Source organism: Nomascus leucogenys, chromosome 13 (assembly GCF_006542625.1).
Source record: "Nomascus leucogenys isolate Asia chromosome 13, Asia_NLE_v1, whole genome shotgun sequence".
NCBI classification, from domain to species: Eukaryota; Metazoa; Chordata; class Mammalia; order Primates; family Hylobatidae; genus Nomascus; species Nomascus leucogenys.
Genome location: NC_044393.1, coordinates 80,399,993 through 80,414,611, shown reverse-complemented (window position 1 = coordinate 80,414,611; position 14,619 = coordinate 80,399,993). Strand labels below are relative to the sequence as shown.

General features: G+C 37.5%; 1 protein-coding gene across 9 annotated transcripts in view; it reads right to left on the bottom strand.

Annotated features, from left to right (window-relative positions):
• The window catches only part of MKLN1 (muskelin 1), a 398,537-nt gene that overhangs the window by 20,238 nt on the left and 363,680 nt on the right, over window positions 1-14,619 (bottom strand). For 7 of the 9 annotated variants that reach the window (XM_012512222.2, XM_030825627.1, XM_030825626.1 and 4 more), the window contains 4 exons: window positions 13,700-13,847; window positions 12,648-12,762; window positions 10,643-10,782; window positions 3,642-3,744 (listed from right to left, as the gene is read on the bottom strand). In XM_012512222.2, coding sequence (XP_012367676.1) covers window positions 3,642-3,744; window positions 10,643-10,782; window positions 12,648-12,762; window positions 13,700-13,847 — 506 coding nt within the window. Of the gene's footprint in view, window positions 1-3,631; window positions 3,745-10,642; window positions 10,783-12,647; window positions 12,763-13,699; window positions 13,848-14,619 lie in introns of all 9 variants that reach the window. The other 2 variants (XM_030825622.1, XM_030825623.1) reach the window with 1 other exon arrangement.

Genomic DNA, 14,619 nt, shown 5'->3' with positions numbered 1-14,619 from the left:
ATTAAATAAATGAACTGTATGCACTGGCCTAAGGATTTTAACACATACCAAGGGATATTACAGACCTCTTTCCCAAACTCTGGATTCAAATATCCAACAGTCACCTCAGCACCTTAAGTTGGCTGTCTCATAGATATCTCAAACTGAACATTTCCAAATTTAAACTCCTGAATGCCAGTCAGGAGTCCCCACAAACCAGCTCCCCACAGAACTTTCTCACTTTAGTTGATAGTAACTCCATCCTTCCAGTTTTTCAGGCCAAAACCTTTGAGTCGTTTCTTTCAAACACTAGATCTAATCTGTCATAAAATTCTGTTGGTTCTATCTTTAAAATATATTAAGAATCTGCTCTATTTTACTTCTCACTGCTCTACTATTACTTTGGTCTGAGCTACAGTAACTTCTTGTTGCCCAGGCTGGAGTGCTGTGGCACAGTCTCAGCTCACTGCAACCTCCACCTCCCGAGTTCAAGCGATTCTCCTGCCTCAACCTCCCAATTAGCTGGGATTACAGGTGCATCCCACCATGCCCGGCCAATTTTCTGTATTTTTAGTAGAGACGGGGTTTCACCATGTTGGCCAGGCTGGTCTTGAACTCCTGACCTCAGGTGACCCGCCCACCTCAGCCTCCTGAAGTGCTGGGATTACAGGCGTGAACCACTGCGCCCAGCCCAGTACTTATGCAATTCTAATGTACTATATAATTTGCTTATTTAATGTTTATTGTCTTTCTCCACTAAGATGTAAGTACCTCCTGGGCAGGGATCTTGTTTGGTTTGCTGATATAACTCCTCTGCCTAGAATGCCTGACCTACTACGGGGAATCGATACACATCTGTTAAATGAATGACACCAGTACTCTGGAAACTCCGCAGAAGTGTAATGAATATAAAATGTGTTATTGTAGCTGAAAACTTATTCTCATTCCTTTTCTATTATAGAAGTCTTCTCTGAAAGTGGTATAATTGATTAGGCATCCTTTTCTCATGCCTTTTCTAGAAAAAAATATCATTTTTTATGATTTATTATAAGTTCATCACCAATTCAGAACCCATGTTCTGAAGACTGGAGGAAGCAAATAACATTTTTTTGTTATATAGTCGATAGTCAGCTGTCAATGTCCTGACAACAGGCACAATGATGATGATCACAACAACTGTGAAAAAAAAATCTAAAAAACACTTTTCGTGTTTTGAGACTTAAATGAGAAAGTCATTTAATAACATGAAATTTCTGTAAAACATATAAACGGAACAAAAACAAGTTACTATAGAAAATGAAGAACAGTAAGGCCCTTCTCAATGAGTGGAATGATTTCCTACATGAGATCTACATGTCTCGCTGACAAATATCGTGAGCATACATGTGAACTGTTACCAGAGGATTTCTTCCCCCCAAACAGACTGTTGGATATAAAAGGTTTTAAAAGTTAAATATGTTCACACATTTTAAAACAAGATAATAATACTATGGACCAGTAATTCTCAATGTCAGGAATGTTTTCTATTTTCTGTTCTTTAAGAGCAGACAGAGGAGAATCTCAGGGTGAGGGCATTGTTTTTTTTTCTTTTCTTTTTTTTTTTTTTTTTGAGATGGAGTCTTGCTCTGTCGCCCAGGCTGGAGTGCAGTGGCACGATCTCAGCTCACTGCAAGCTCCGCCTCCCAGGTTCACGCAATTCTCTCCAGTAGCTGGGACTACAGGAGCCTGCTACCACGCCCGGCTAATTTTTTTGTATTTTTAGTAGAGACGGGGTTTCATCGCGTTAGCCAGGATGGTCTCGATCTCCTGACCTCGTGATCTGCCCGCCTCGGCCTCCCAAAGTGCTGGGATTACAGGTGTGAGCCACCGCGCCTGGCCAAGGGCATTGTTTTAAAAAGTGTCTGAGGTGATTCTGATGCCAACACACACGCACACACACACACACACGCACTTCACCATTTCTAACTTCTACTAGGGCTCACCAATTCTTGCTAGATTAAGCTTTTATGAAATGGAATGGAAGCTGGTGGCACACAAAATCCTAAGCTGTTACTATTTTAAAAAGAAGAGAAACAGAAACCAGCTACCAAAATTTTAAAAATGGCTCAAATGAACTTGAGATACCTCCCTGTCCTGTTTTTTTTTCCCCATTAGTCTAACTTTAAGAACAAATTGTCTTGTTTTCTTTGGCCTACTTGCAGCTCACACAGCTGAAATTATTTACTTTGAAATATTTTGTTTTGGCTTCAAAAAATAAGGAAAAAATGATTGTTCCCAGTTATAGCCATTTACATAGAATATGGAGAAAATACAGGGAAATCTATGCATAACTCTCAAATGTGTGGCCTAACAAAATTAACATTAATGGACTCTTCACAACTAAGTACAGTTATAAGTCATAAAAGATTAAATCAAACATATTCTGCCACTTGGCCAAACGTTAATTATTTCTCCTATTTCCACAGTATCATGAACTGGCTGAAGACAAACATATTCTGCCACTTGGCAAAACTATAATTATTTCTCCTATTTGCACAGTATCATGAATTGACTGAAAACTCAAGGAAAGACAACTGTACCCCTTCATGGGGGCTCTAAAGCATGTCCTGCAGATTCTCCACCTAGTGAAGGGCTGTAATCAATATTGAGAGACTTAGGACTTAATTTTATAGTACGAAACTATGAAAGAGTATCTCTTTGTTATGGTGCTGAAGACATGCAGCCTCTATTGCTTGAAAGTACAATGAACCTGGAGCCTGAAAGTGATTCGACATTAAATCTGACACCTGTGTCAATGCTCAAGCATGCCGGGCACAGCTTGATACTGCTATTACAAAGCCAAAGCAAGGCAGCAGCTAACACAGAAAGAGACCTAAGGGTCAGAGCTACATATAATCAGCACGAATTCTGTGAGTGGAAGGCAAATGCACTGCAGTTCAGATATTGCTAGATGAACAAGGATGGCTGGCAAAAGGAAAAAAATGACAAAGCCACAAAAATCATTGCAGGCATATTCACACACCACGGACAAGCAAACATGTCCTTAAGGATATGAAATCTTCAGAAACAGTTGTTTCTATCCCAATGTTATGTAACAAAAAACTGAAAAGTAATGATTGGCTAACTGATTTCTCAATCTTAGCAACTAGTGATGAATGAAATTAGTAGCCTATAGACAAACAATACCGCTACCACATTCACATAACTAAATATTAAGGCACCAAGGATTCCAACTCCCACCAGCCTCTCTTCATTTTCTCCCTAAGCAACAGGGGAGTTTTCTTTTCTCTCTTGGGAGATCTTAACTATCCACAGAAAAGTTTATATTGAACCATTATGTAATCCCTAAGTAAAATAATCATGGGACTATGGACAAAGTAAAAATTTCTATTTGCTTTCCAAAACACAAAACTAAGTTAAAACTTTATACCTGATAATCCTTTTCTGAATGGCCCAAGGGTTTTTGGTGACTTGAATCTTATCACATGAAAACATGCCTATTCAATTTTTATTTCACCCGCTCTGTGACATTTTAAAGATTACTGGTGTCATCATATTTTCTTCATTTTCCTTTAAACACTCAAGAGCAAAATCATTAAATATAAGTTAGGAAGACATTTAAAAATATTCAATTTCTGAAATTTATTACCACCTTTCCTTACCTCTTTTGTCTCTTCTGGGTCTGAATGATCCACAGTTATATAAAGATCGTTTTGTAAATATTTCAGAGCACTAAGGGGATCCATTTGGGCCTTTTCTTCAAACCTAGAAAATGTAAACAAGGATAATTATCTGGAGTTATGAGAAAATATCAGAAATGTCTTTCAGACCTGGAATAAAATACACTGTTACACTGCATATGAGGAGTTGTTCTGGATATCTAGAAAATGTCAGTTTAGGAATCCAGAAGTAACAATACTGCCATGTAGATAGTGTAGTCGTGGAGTTCTTGGAAATGTAATGGTAATGCCAGGTGGTCACAGGCAGCTGTGGTGCTAGAGACTGGGTAGGAGCATTTCCTATCTTCTCTTAAAACTACAAGGTAGCACTAAACCAACTACCAAACAAAGTAAATATACTACGTATTTTATAAAACAGAACTTCAGAAAATCCCAATGTGTTTCATCCAAAACAAGTAGACATAAAAATAAAAACAGTTGCTTAGATTTGTATATTTTCTAATGGAGATGCTTAACAGATACCTAGGAAACTGAAATAAGCAGGGTATCTTTAAATGCGTATCATTAACACTGATTACTTTAATGAGATTATGTTCATGTCTCAGTCAGTAAAAACAACTGCAGTAACCACTTATCAAGCATTTGTAATATGCTAGACATTGTATCAAGTATTTTACATGTATCACTTCATCTATCCTCACAATAACGCTATGATGATGATCTATTTTATCACCGTTTATCACACACAAAAAAACCAAAAAAAAAACAGGGTGCTGTGGCTCATGCCTGTAATCTCAACACTTTGGGAGGTCAAGGTGGGTGGACTGCTTGAGCCCAGGAGTTTGAAACCAGCTTGGCCAACATGGCAAAACCCTATCTCTACAAAAATTAGCCAGGTGTGGTGGCATGTGCCTACAGTCCCAGCTACTCGAGAGTCTAAGGTGGGAGGACTGCTTGAGCCTGGGAGGTCAAGGGTGTAGTGAGCCATGATCGTACCACTGCACTCCAGCCTGGATGACAGAGTGAGATCCTGTCTCCAAAAAAAAAAAAACACAGCAAAACTGAGGTGCAGAGAATGAATCTGGATGAGTTCTCCTAAATAACAACAAAGAAATAATACGTATCTATTTGAAAAAGATAACGTCTCTGTTATACCATAATTACATGCAGATTTATTTCTAATAAGTTGGTATGCTTTTCAAAATATACAGACAAGGAAAAGATGAATTTTCTTGAGTAGGAAAGACAATGAAGAGCCTTTCACGATGGTGTTCAGGTTGATGGCATCCTTGGTGACAGGGTATCTGTACTTCACGCAGGGACAAAGACTAGCAAAATATTACAGCTCTCTTGTACCAGGCAGTACCCTAAGAGTGACAGCCAGGCTTACAGCCTTCAGATGAGAGTCCTTTAGGTAAAGACCATGTTACTCTACCATCTTGTCCACAACAGATTAGATTAGACCGAGGTTTTGGCACCCACGCTTTGATTAGCAGTTTATAAAGTAGTTTGGCAGAATTCTTCCTAATAGGGACACTCTCTCCAGGAAATGCTTTCTAAGAAGATTCTTTCTCTTGGATAATCTGAATGTGAGACATATAAGGACATGTAAAGAGCAGACAGAAATAGAGAAGGCAGTAAACAGAAGCCATGAGATGGCAGATTCTGTCTGTCCATCTGTCCGTCCGTCCATCCATCCTTCTATGCCTCTATCTATCTATCTATCTATCTATCTATCTATCTATCTATCTATCTACCTACCTACCTACCTACCTACCTACCTACCTACCTATGCATCTATCTATCTATCTATCTAGGCCACAAGTTTGGGAGAAAGCCAGCAGTAGTCAGTAGAACAGGACAAGCAGACGGAAAAAGCAGCAGACAGAGGTACAAGGAAAAGCTACAGTAGCACCTGGCTACTAGAATTGTTCCAGTATCCTAGACAATTCTCCATCCAGTTTCACCGTTCAAATGCTGAGAAGGTGCCTTAATCCCCTGAATAATCTAATAATAAATTCTTTTTCAGCTGAGGTATCCAAAGCATGTCATTATCCTTTACAATCTGAAATAACCTAACCAACACACACCCCCAATCCTATATCCAATAAAGAGATCAGTTTCCTGAAAGTTATGTTTTCCATCTTCATTTTCTAAGCTATTTTTGGCCAGCAAGAACTTATCACAGACTTGTGTCTGCAGCCTAGAATTATATTTTAATCAACAGTTCTGCCCTGTTCCTAAATTAACAGAAATTAATCCTATAACAATTTTTTTTTTGCCCATTTCTACCCTCAAATCATCATCAAGTTTGGAAACCTGAATGTTGTATGAAAAAATAATAGTGGTATTTTATTTATTATATCAAGTGACATCAGTAAGAAACAAGAAGGTACTTCCTTGGCACACAGTATACTTCTTTCCCTCCTTCTAAATTTATATTCTAACTAAACAGAATAATTATTTTCCATTACGAACAAAACAAAAACACGCCAGTCTAGCAGTGTAGTACAAGCTCCCGTATTATAAAAAAATAAATCTGCATAACATTTGAATTAAAAAGGCAATTTTTGTGTCCTACCCAATTCATAGACATAAACTTCTTCTATTCTGTCTATAATGTAGCGATGTCCCTCAAATTCTTGAATTTATCTAACAGCTTGGTAGAGAAAAAGGTCTAAAATAAGCCTTTTATTGTCAGTTTGAATTAGTAGTTGATAAGATTTTCAAGATGCCCTAAGAGTCATCCTTGACTGCTTTCTTTCTCTCATACCCGTATCAAATCCATCAAGAAATTCTGTTGGCACAATCTTCAAAGTTTATCCAGAATGTTAAGATGCCTTCCTTTTTTTTTTTTTTTTGAGACGGAGTCTCGCTCTGTCACCCAGGCTGGAGTGCAGTGGCACAATCTCGGCTCACTGTAAGTTCCGCTTCCCAGGTTCACGCCATTCTCCTGCCTCAGCTTCTCCGAGTAGCTGGGACTACAGGCGCCCGCCACCACGCCCGGCTAATTTTTTGTATTTTTTAGTAGAGACGGGGTTTCACCGTGGTCTCCATTTCCTGACCTCGTGATCCGCCCGCCTCGGCCTCCCAAAGTGCTGGGATTACAAGCGTGAGCCACCGCGCCCGGCCAAGATGCCTTCTTGATCTCTTGTGGAGTGTCTCTTCCTCTGCCTGTTCCTCATATGGTGGTGGTCCTCAGACAATACCCAGCAACCCTTCACTCTTCTTGTTCACCCTCAGCAAGCTCCTTCTCCCCGTGACTCACAACTATAATGTCAGGCCAAGTCTTTTCACCAAATGTTCAGATGGTCTCCGCCTGCATGTCTCACAGACTTCTCAAACCTAAAGTGCCCCAAACTGAACTAATCTTTTCCAACACATAAACCTGTTGTTTCTGAAGAATTCCCCACCTGAGGGAAAGCAGCCACGAGTTTTACCCAGTTCTTCTGGAAGAAAATACAAAATGATTTTTATAAAATACAAGCCTGAATGTGTTACTCCTCTACTTAAAATCTTTAGATCTCCCCCAAGAGTAAAAGCTGAAGGCCCTTTACAAGCTGTCCCTTTCCTACTCCCTTCAACCTCATTTCCTACCACAATCACCTCACTCATTCTACTTCTGCCACACTTCTTCTCAATTCACTCCTCAAATTATTCATGCATCTTTTTTTTTAAATTTATTTTTAATTGACATAACTATACATATTTATAAGGTACACAGTGGTGTATACAATGTACAGCGATTACATCAGGGTAATTAACATATCCATCATCTCAAACACTTATTTATTTGTGTTCAGAACATTCAAAACCCCTCTTCTAGCTATGTGAAAATACATCCTATATTATTGTTACCTATGCTAATCTTAGAGAGCTATAGAACTGATTCCTATCTAGCTGTAATTTTATATCCTTTAACAAATCTCTCCCTATCCTTTCCTTCCACCCTGCTCAGCTACTAGTAACCTCTGTTTTACTGTTTGTACAGTACAATTGTATAACCTATAGTCCTTATGTTGTCCCTTTGATCTCTAGACTTATGGATCCTACATATCTGCTACTCTGTATCCTCTCACCTGCATTTCTCCACTTCCTCCCTCCAACACTCCTGGGCCCTGGTCACCACTGTTTGATTCTCTATCTCTGTGTATTTGACTTGAAAAAAAAGATTCCACATATAAATGAGAGCATGCAATATTTTTTCTTTCTTTTTTTTTTATTTTTTATTTTATTATACTTTAGGTTTTAGGGTACATGTGCACAATGTGCAGGTTTGTTACATATGTATCCATCTGCCATGTTGATTTCCTGCACCCATTAACTTGTCATTTAGCATTAGGTATATCTCCTAATGCTGTCCCTCCCCCCTCCCCCCACCCCACAACAGTCCCCGGAGTGTGATGTTCCCCTTCCTGTGTCCATGAGTTCTCACTGTTCAATTCCCACCTATGAGTGAGAACATGCGGTGTTTGGTTTTTTGTCCTTGCAACAGTTTACTGAGAATGATGTTTTCCAGTTTCATCCATGTCCCTACAAAGGACATGAACTCATCATTTTTTATGGCTGCATAGTATTCCATGGTGTATATGTGCCACATTTTCTTAATCCAGTCTACTGTTGTTGGACATTTGGGTTGGTTCCAACTCTTTGCTATTGTGAATAGTGCCGCAAGAAACATACGTGTGCATGTGTCTTTATAGCAGCATGATTTATAGTCCTTTGGGTATATACCCAGTAATGGGATGGCTGGGTCAAATGGTATTTCTAGTTCTAGATCCCTGAGGAATCGCCACACTGACTTCCACAATGGTTGAACTAGTTTACAGTCCCACCAACAGTGTAAAAGTGTTCCTATTTCTCCACATCCTCTCCAGCAGCTGTTGTTTCCTGACTTTTTAATGATGGCCATTCTAACTGGTGTGAGATGGTATCTCACTGTGGTTATTGGAAAAAACTACTTTAAAGTTCATATGGAACCAAAAAAGAGCCCGCATCGCCAAGTCAATCCTAAGCCGAAAGAACAAAGCTGGAGGCATCACACCACCTGACTTCAAACTATACTACAAGGCTACAGTAACCAAAACAGCATGGTACTGGTACCACAACAGAGACATAGATCAATGGAACAGAACAGAGCCCTCAGAAATGATGCCGCATATCTACAACTATCTGATCTTTGACAAACCTGACAAAAACAAGAAATGGAGAAAGCATTCCCTATTTAATAAATGGTGCTGGGAAAACTGGCTAGCCATATGTAGAAAGCTGAAACTGGATCCCTTCCTTACACCTTATACAAAAATTAATGCAAGATGGATTAAAGACTTAAATGTTAGACCTAAAACCATTAAAATCCTACAAGAAAACCTAGGCAATACCATTCAGGACATAGGCGTGGGCAAGGACTTCATGTCTAAAACACCAAAAGCAATGGCAACAAAAGCCAAAATTGACAAATGGGATCTAATTAAACTAAAGAGCTTCTGCACAGCAAAAGAAACTACCATCAGAGTGAACAGGCAACCTACAGAATGGGAGAAAATTTTTGCAACCTACTCATCTGACAAAGGGCTAATATCCAGAATCTACAATGAACTCAAACAAATTTACAAGAAAAAAACAAACAACCCCATCAAAAAGTGGGCAAAGGACATGAACAGACACTTCTCAAAAGAAGACATTTATGCAGCCAAAAAACACATGAAGAAATGCTCATCATCACTGGCCATCAGAGAAATGCAAATCAAAACCACAGTGAGATACCATCTCATGCATCTTTTTAAATTCAGAGCCTTGACTATTACCTGTCTAGAACACTCCCCACCCCACCAGACAGCTATATGATTCAGTCCCTTTTGTCCCTTAAGTTTCTATCCAAATGCCATCTTCACTGTGCAGTCTATCCTGATATTCTCATTTAAAACTATATTCCCACCCCGCTCACCTGTACAAACAATAACTCAATCTGTTTCTTTCCATAGTACTTACCATCTAACATGTAATATAAATTCCTTATTATGTTTATTGTTAGTCTCCCTTCTTAAGAATGGAAACTTGAGGGCAGATTTTTGTTCATTTTCTTCACTGACACGTATGTATATATGACGGTTAAGTGGTGAGCTCTGGAGTCAGAACACTCAGGCTCAAATCCTGGCTCTGTCACGGAATAATATACAGGGTCTAGCATAAAGTAATTGACAGTCTGGTCTTGAAATCCTGGCCTCAGGCAATCCTCTTACCTCTGCCTCCCAAAGTGCTGGAATTATAAGCATGAGCCACTGTACCTGGCCCTAAAGCAAATTTTTATTACCATATAACACTACAGTAACCAAAAGGAGAGAAACCCTTTTCTGCATTTTTTAGTAGTTTATTACCTTCTAGGCTAAAAAGCAAACATGACTCAGGGTGCGTGTGTGTGTGTGTGTGTGTGTGTGTGTGTGTGTGTGTGTCTGTGTGTGTGAATGTATATGTATGTATATGAAAATGATTAAATGATTTTGCAATTTAATAATAAAGGTGATATAAAACTAGAAGCTTTGAAATTGTATTGTGAAACATCAAATTAGGAAGATATGGTATAGTCAACTGTATCACTACATTCACTGTTAAGAGAGTTATCAAAAGCTCAGGCATGTGTCATTAAGCTAGAACTGATCTAATTTGTAGTTAGCTTTTAGTTACTTCAGTGTAGGCATGTCACCTTTACAGAAATTATTTTCCATTTTTTTAACAGTTGCAAAATTTCACTTGTTCTGAATTTATAAATTTTTAGCATCAGTATCTATATTTTGTATCTTCCTTTGAAAAATGAAAGCAAAAATAAGTGGAATAGCAGGGCATTTACAAAATTCATGATCTTCATAGTATTTACACTGTCTCATTATTAAATTTGCCAAGAGAAAGTTCTATCTCCAAAGCTAGGTAAAACAAACAATAGCTGATAATGTTAATTAAATGTTTTCAGTGAATTATTTTCATACCTGTGTTTTCTTATGAGGTACTTGCAATGCCTCAGTAAATAATCTTTTGAAGGTCTACACAACTTCAGTGACCAGAAGTCATCTAATCTCATCTTTGGAGAGCAAGATTTTCCTGGATTCCCACCAAATAAGTAATGAACCTATAATAAGCAAAATAAGCCAGATTTTTAAAAATGCATGCATACCCAAGATATTCTAGTAGCAGTGCATAACAGGTTAACTTCCTGAGCCTATTCAAATAAAAAAATTAAAAATTATACTGCATTTTTACCAAAAGCTTCTCTTGATTTTTCTCATTTCTATTTTACTTTAAAGCACCATGGCTACTTTAAAAAACTGCATGTATGCTAAAATGAGTTATATTACCATAACTACAATGACAGTGGAAGGCATGAAACAAAAACAATGGTAGGAAGAAGTTAATCCAAGACATTATTTGCTGAGAACAACAAACAATGGGGATAAAATTAATCAAAATATTGATCATATAACAAATATCTTTAAAATTCTGACATAAATGCTGAATCACTAAAAGTTAACAGTCAAGTCAACAGGTAAACTAGAAACTTTAAAAAATTTTAGGCCAGGCACGGTGGCTCACGCCTGTAATCCCAGCACTGTGGGAGGCCAAGGCGGGCAGATCACAAGGTCAGGAGATTGAGACCATCCCGGCAAACACTGTGAAACCCCGTCTCTAGTAAAAATACAAAAAAATTAGCCGGGCGTGGTGGCGGGCGCCTGTAGTCCCAGCTACTTGGGAGGCTGAGGCAGGAGACTGGCGTGAACCTGGGGGGGCGGAGCTTGCAGTGAGCAGAGATTGTGCCACTGTACTCCAGCCTGGGCAACAGAGTGAGACTCTGTCTCAAAAAAAAAAAAATTTTAAGATATTAATTTTGCTTTAACTGAAATGCCAAATATTAAATGGCACATATAATTTGTGAAATAACATTAAAAACATTATTTCATAATTCAATACCAAAAATGAAATGCAAAAGGAATTTATAATGATTTCACTATTACATTAATCAGAGTTATCTGTTCCTCAGATAACTTTGGAAGATAAAACAGTGAAGAAACACAATCACTTTCATAAGTGGTAAAAGTGAGAGGTATAACTGCCTAAATTTATTGCACTTGAATGTTTTTCTGTATGTATACAAAAGCATTTAAATATTTAAATTACAATTAGTGTATACATTTATTAAATTTAAATTAAAATATTTCCTAAAATTTTAAAAACATTTATATTCATTGGTGTTATATAATAGAGTTATTATCCCTATCGTATGGATGGAAATTTATTTACTCCTTAAATTGAGAGGTTATAAAAGAAAGGGCTTTTACTCACTCCCATGTTATCTTTTACCTAAAGGTTTCAAAGTGTATTGCGTAGAATTTAAATAATCATCCATGGCTTAACAGAAAGAATTGGTCTCTGTCAGTAATTTACTATGTAATCTAAGTCCAATCACTAAAGTACATGGTTAAGTTTAAGGAAGAAATAAAGAAAGAACTCCCAACACTATGACACTAAAAATTCACAACACAGGACCATTTCACAAGGCTGATTTAAAAGAGGTATCACTAGTATACCAGGAAAATTAAGATAAAAAGACTTCTTACACAATGGGAAAATCTAAAACCAAAAACCATGTTATATCACGGAACAAGGTACCTAAATGCTGACAACTGTACATATTTTACTTGGATATTCACATTGTAGAAACAATAGGCTATGTCATGTATCTACATCTATACAGCTAAGAAGTTGCCACTGACTATTTTCAAAAAAGGAAAAGTACCAAGAATTACAAACTATGTAAAAATGATTATTCTCTTAAGGAATTTTAGGGAGAAGTGATATTGAGTGTTTGTCATTCTATTGAATGTCTACTATGTATTTTAACTTTTTACTCAAATCCAATTTAAAACAATCAGAAAGATATATTTGGGGATTGTTTCACATAGGCCATGGAAAGTTTACAGGTCAATGTAGTTAGGATACCTTGTGTAGCTCATCGTATACAAGCTGATGGGCAAACCTTGGACATGGTTCTTCTTCCTGAAGACTTTTAGTTGGATTATCCTTTGCAGCTTGATCATTCTTATAGACACAAGACCTGCAAGACATTGCTTTTAAGGCATTCTACCCTAGAGAATTAGCAGCAAAGATAATACAACTTTAGCAAGCAAATTAACTGCATGTCTAATTACTAACAAAAAATTTTAGAAATGTGTTCATATCATATCTTAAAGTTCTAGTTATTCATAAAACAATCTGAATTTGTTAGAACTGAGCTCTAAAGTTCTTTTGATGTCCATTAAATAGCTCACATATCCTACTTTTTGTTATGAAATACAAACAGCATACATGAAAGCTCAAACTAAAGACTGAAAGAGATGCTATCTTGTCTATGTATACACAATAAAAATGTACAGTATACATTGCTGTCATTTGACTGTAAATAAATGTCCTATTTAGAAAATAACAAATTCCTTAGCTGCAGAGCACTACTCTCCATTATGAATGGAGAAGTTCTCTGAAGTGCTTCTGTTCTGCACAATATTCACTTATGGAGCAATCACAGAATGTCAGAGCTGGATCCATGTTTTCCCAAAGCAAAATATGCAGCACCAGTTCTGTGGGATGCTCTATGACACAAAAGTCATGGTTTGGAAATGCTAAGTAATACTGTCCCCTCCCTGCTATAGTCAAGCCTCTTCGTTTTATGAAAACTAAGATCTGGGAACATTAAAAAAGCAGCATTGTTCTCAAGTTCACACATCTACTTGAGAACGGAACCTAGACTAAAATACAATTCTCTTGAGTCCCAGACCAGGAACCATCTACTACTTGAAAAACACAGAGGTAAAATCCATTCACTGAACATCATTGTATACATAGGTACCGATATTGATTTTTTTTTTCAATACTGACTTTTAAATATACAATGTCACAAATTAACATAAGACTCTCATTTCTCTCTTCTTTTGAATAAACCAACAACCTCAAATAACTGTTACATTGGGATTGCAGCAGAGACAAGAGTTCCTTACCAACTATTTCTCACAATGTCATAAATCCAGAATGAATTTCTAACATTCTCTTCCCTCTTTTCCTTATCTTTGCTGAGTCCAGATAAGACATGTATTTCATTCAGTTCTGGATCAATAGTTGCTCTCTGTGTAAATCCTGTCATTGGAACTATAAATTAAAGAAAAAAATAAGATGAAAATATTCACATTAGATAGATTAGTATTTCCTTCCTTCCTTCCTTTTCTTTTCTTTCTTTTTTTAAAAGAGACAGCATTTCACTCTGTTGCCCAAGCTGAAGTGCAGTGGCACAACCATGACTCACTGCAGCCTAGAACTCCTGGGCTCAAAGGATCCTCCTGCCCCAGCCTCCCAAGTAGCTGGGACTACAGGCATGCACTACCACACCCAGCTAATTTTTTAATTTTTTGTAGAGATGGGGTCTTGCTGTGTTGCCCAGGCTGGTCTCAAACTCCTGGCCTTAAGCAATATTCCTGCCTCATCCTCCCAAAGTGCTGGTGTTACATGCATGAGCCACCACTTCCAGCCCCGACTAGTTTCTCTTGAAAAGATCAATACACCTTTATTCTGCTCTATGTATCCACATACTTAACTTCTAACACACTACATAACTTTTTAATTAAACAATGAACAATTACATATTGCCTTCTCCTTACTCTATGAGCTCCACAAGGAAAGAGGCTGTTTTGTTCACTGTTTTGTTCCCAGTGTCTAGAATAGTGCCTGGAATATAACAATTACTAAACGATTTGTGGAAAGACTAAAGGAAATGTCAATTGCCAGCTACAAGGAAAAAAGAAGCAGAAAGAGGTATGCAATATAATCATTTTCACAAAAAGAAGGAAAGGATAATGCTTTAATTAACTGATTTATTATCTGGGACAGTTCTAATTTGATAGTAGAGATTAAATATTCAAATCTT